Below are 3,347 nucleotides of genomic sequence, written 5' to 3'. Positions count from 1 at the left end.
GTATGTCTATAGATTTAGCTGTACAGGTGTCAAAAGGAGACGATGGTCTCTTTCTACCCTGAAATACGAAAATGAAAAGATCTCTTGGTAGGAGGGGTGTGGGTGTACCCACACATCTTCACTTGTTTTCAGCAAGGGGACTTGCCGGTGACAGAGAATGTTAGTTTTGAATAACATTCAAGCCAAATTTACTGGGCTTTTCCATTACTTTTACTGAACCATGCTGTGCAGCTGCATCTTGTTCCAGCTCCCTCATTATAGAAGCAAATTTGCAATTGATCTTGACAGTGGAATTTTAACTGCATCCTAGCAGAAGATAAAACAGCAGCTCAGTCTGCCGAGAAAAACAAACACACAGGAGCAGTAAACAGCTGATGAACCCAGTGACACACAGCTTGTGTACAAACACCACACCACATCCACTCCTCCATCTCTGGGGCTGTGCAGGGGTTGTCTGTTGCTGTTCCCTGCACTCCTGTCCCACCTCATTGCGGCACCGCTGCAGGCTAAACGCATCTTACCCTGCTGGTGGCTGAAGAGGCTCCTTTAATGTCACTCAATCACACTTCGCAGCACGCTGCCTTTTTCCATAGAGCATTTTTTCTCCACTCAGTACTAGTGATAACTTAAAACAGTCATCAGTTTGGACATCACCTTCAAAAGCAAGTGCTCTGAGATCACTGAGGAAAGGTGGGCAGGTTGAGCACCCTCGCTCCAGAGAAAAGAGACCAGGAAGGAATTTGCCTCTGTGAACACCCAGAGGGATGGTCTGAAGAAGGACAAGGATCAAGTACTCCTGTTGGTCAAGAGTCAGGCTGTTAATAGGTTTAAGCTGCAGAAGGAAAACTCTAGTCTGAAAATTAAGAAAATTATATAACTGGAGGAAAAGTTAGACAGTGGAACCTGTTGCCAAGACAGAGGTTGTGAAACTGGAGATATTCGAGGCTAGGCTAGACGCTCGTCCATCAGGGATGGCCTTGGAATAACTGAGTAAAGCCATGAACAATGCAAACAGCTTGACTAGATGACCCAGTAACAGTCCCTTCCAATCCAAATACGTTCGAGAGGCTTCTGAAATGTGGTTGGCAGTGTGTCCCCTTCAGCACTGCTGTGATGTGTCATTGCCAGCTGTACCATCGATACCTTTTGGTAAAGCCAGGGATGTGCGAGGTTGTATCTAAACCCAGAACCTTTAATAGCTTTTTCTTTCCCTACCAGGTTCATCTTGCCCTTAATCCATGTGAAGACCTGTTGGAAACACCTTGTAGAAACGTAACAGCTTTCAGTCTCCTAATAAAGTCTGTGGTGTCCAAGAAGAGCCTGTCCAAATGAGCAAGACATCCCAACAGAACAGTGCTACCGAAGCCAACGGAGTAAGCGTGATTCACAGCCAAGCACACACCAGTGGTTTGCAGCAGGTTCCCCAGCTGGTGCCGGTTAGTCCTGGTGGCGGAGGCAAAGCTGCACCTCCGAGCAAACAGGGAAAGAAAAATTCCTTTGTGGATAGAAACAGTGATGAGTATCGTCAGCGCAGGGAGCGAAACAACATGGCAGTGAAGAAGAGCCGGTTAAAAAGCAAGCAGAAGGCACAAGACACGCTGCAAAGGGTCAACCAGCTCAAGGAAGAAAACGAACGTTTAGAGGCAAAAATCAAGCTCCTGACCAAGGAGCTGAGCGTACTGAAAGACTTGTTCCTCGAGCACGCGCACAATCTCGCAGACAACGTGCAACCTGTTGGCACTGAAACCACCACCACAAACCCAGAAAACAATGGGCAGTAGACACTGTTGCAGCTTTACGACACGAACTCTGGAGGCGCAGCTTGTCTGCAACACCCGTGCAGTAGCCAAGCAAAAACTCTGATCTATCGTTTTGTGGAGATTTTCTTCTTTTTAGGTTTAACACTGAGGATTTGATACAATTAAACCAGAAACTGCTTAGGGTATTTGTTTTAAATATTTCTCTCCTCTAAAAGATACATCTAGTAAGTGCTGACCTAAATTCATAGTCAACAAGGGGCCTAGAATAGGGAAATAGCCTTTTCACAGAAACATTCACTTACCTTCTTACAGCTTGCACAATTGGTGGAATCCAGCAGGATGATTCACTGTAGTATCAGAAACTCATAATTGGACACAATGGCTTTTAAATACCTTTTCGTGTACTTCAGCCCTTTGTTTTCTCCATTACGTATTACAAAACTGCAGAGGCTGTGGAGGGCATTTGCTTTCCTGCCTGGTAGGTGACTGTAACTCTGTAGAGCAAGTCTGTAGAGCATCTCTTACCTATAACTGGACAAGAAAGACCTAATGTGGAAGGTGTAGGAATAGGGAGCGGGGATGCTTATTGATGTTTCCTAGAAAATAGCGATATGCTCTGACGATACATACGGGCAGTTGGCTCCAAATGGCAAACGAGTCTGCAGCGTCGCGTACAGCACGTTAAGCAGCACATGGACAAAGCCTTTTACGCCTGCGCTCACGTTGCTTACGTAGGGACTGGGGCCTTATGAGAACAGGAGTTTAGTTTTCAGAAAATGTCAAAATGCTGCCAAACCCACGCTCTGCACAGTCACATTCTTGCCGGGCTGCAGGCATCGGGGAGAATACGTGGATCTTGACTAAGCAGTGGAAGGGGTGAGACAGCATCTCCTCAGCCAGGACGTCTGGATCACTGCATCTTGACGTTTGTCTTCATTTTCCTGGCTGTTCAGATTTGCAACCAAGATCTCGCAGAAATTCACAGCGCTTTTAAAAAGAAATGCCCCTAGTGAATAACGCTGGGATTTCTGTAGCCGTCGTACAGCTGTGCAGAGGACTATCTTCAGTCTGGCTTTATTTTCATAACAGTTTTTCTATAGCAACTTTTTTAATGCTAGTGCTCAGTCTTTGCCATGATCTATAACATAGTGGTATGTACCAAACTGAGGATTTCAGCAGTAAAAGTAAAGCAGGAACTTTGATGTAACATTAATTTATTTTCATTTTAAAATATTTCATTGACAGGATGGCTGTGTTACATTTAACCTGTGTGTCTGGCTAGTGGATTATCACACTGTTTTCATTTCCTGCCTACACTACCTTTTTCCATAGGTTATTTTGTAGGAAGCTTGTTTGCCTCGTATCTGTATGTAGGAAGAGGACTTGGATATTATCTCTATGAAGATGCTGTTAGAAAATAACACCTTGAAAAGTTCTTTCTGAATTTAAACTTTTAATACAAAGGTAATTACATGCGAGAACCTTTTATGGATTGTCTTTTTCCAAAGATATGATTTTTTGGCTCTAGCTGCAGCTTAAGTAGGTAGGGTTGAAATAGCAGAAGCTAATAAAAACCTTTTGCTTCTA

The 3,347-nt window shown here is 44.3% G+C and overlaps 1 protein-coding gene across 1 annotated transcript; it reads left to right on the top strand.

The window, feature by feature from the left end:
• The first annotated feature begins 1,328 nt into the window (after nucleotides 1-1,328).
• CEBPG (CCAAT enhancer binding protein gamma) lies at nucleotides 1,329-3,347 on the top strand. The gene has a single exon (XM_069868516.1). The coding sequence runs from the start codon at nucleotides 1,329-1,331 to the stop codon at nucleotides 1,779-1,781; it is 453 nt and encodes a 150-aa protein (XP_069724617.1). The 3' UTR covers nucleotides 1,782-3,347.

Source organism: Phaenicophaeus curvirostris, chromosome 14, assembly GCF_032191515.1.
Source record: "Phaenicophaeus curvirostris isolate KB17595 chromosome 14, BPBGC_Pcur_1.0, whole genome shotgun sequence".
NCBI classification, from domain to species: domain Eukaryota; kingdom Metazoa; phylum Chordata; class Aves; order Cuculiformes; family Cuculidae; genus Phaenicophaeus; species Phaenicophaeus curvirostris.
This window is presented reverse-complemented; position numbering and strand designations above follow the sequence as displayed.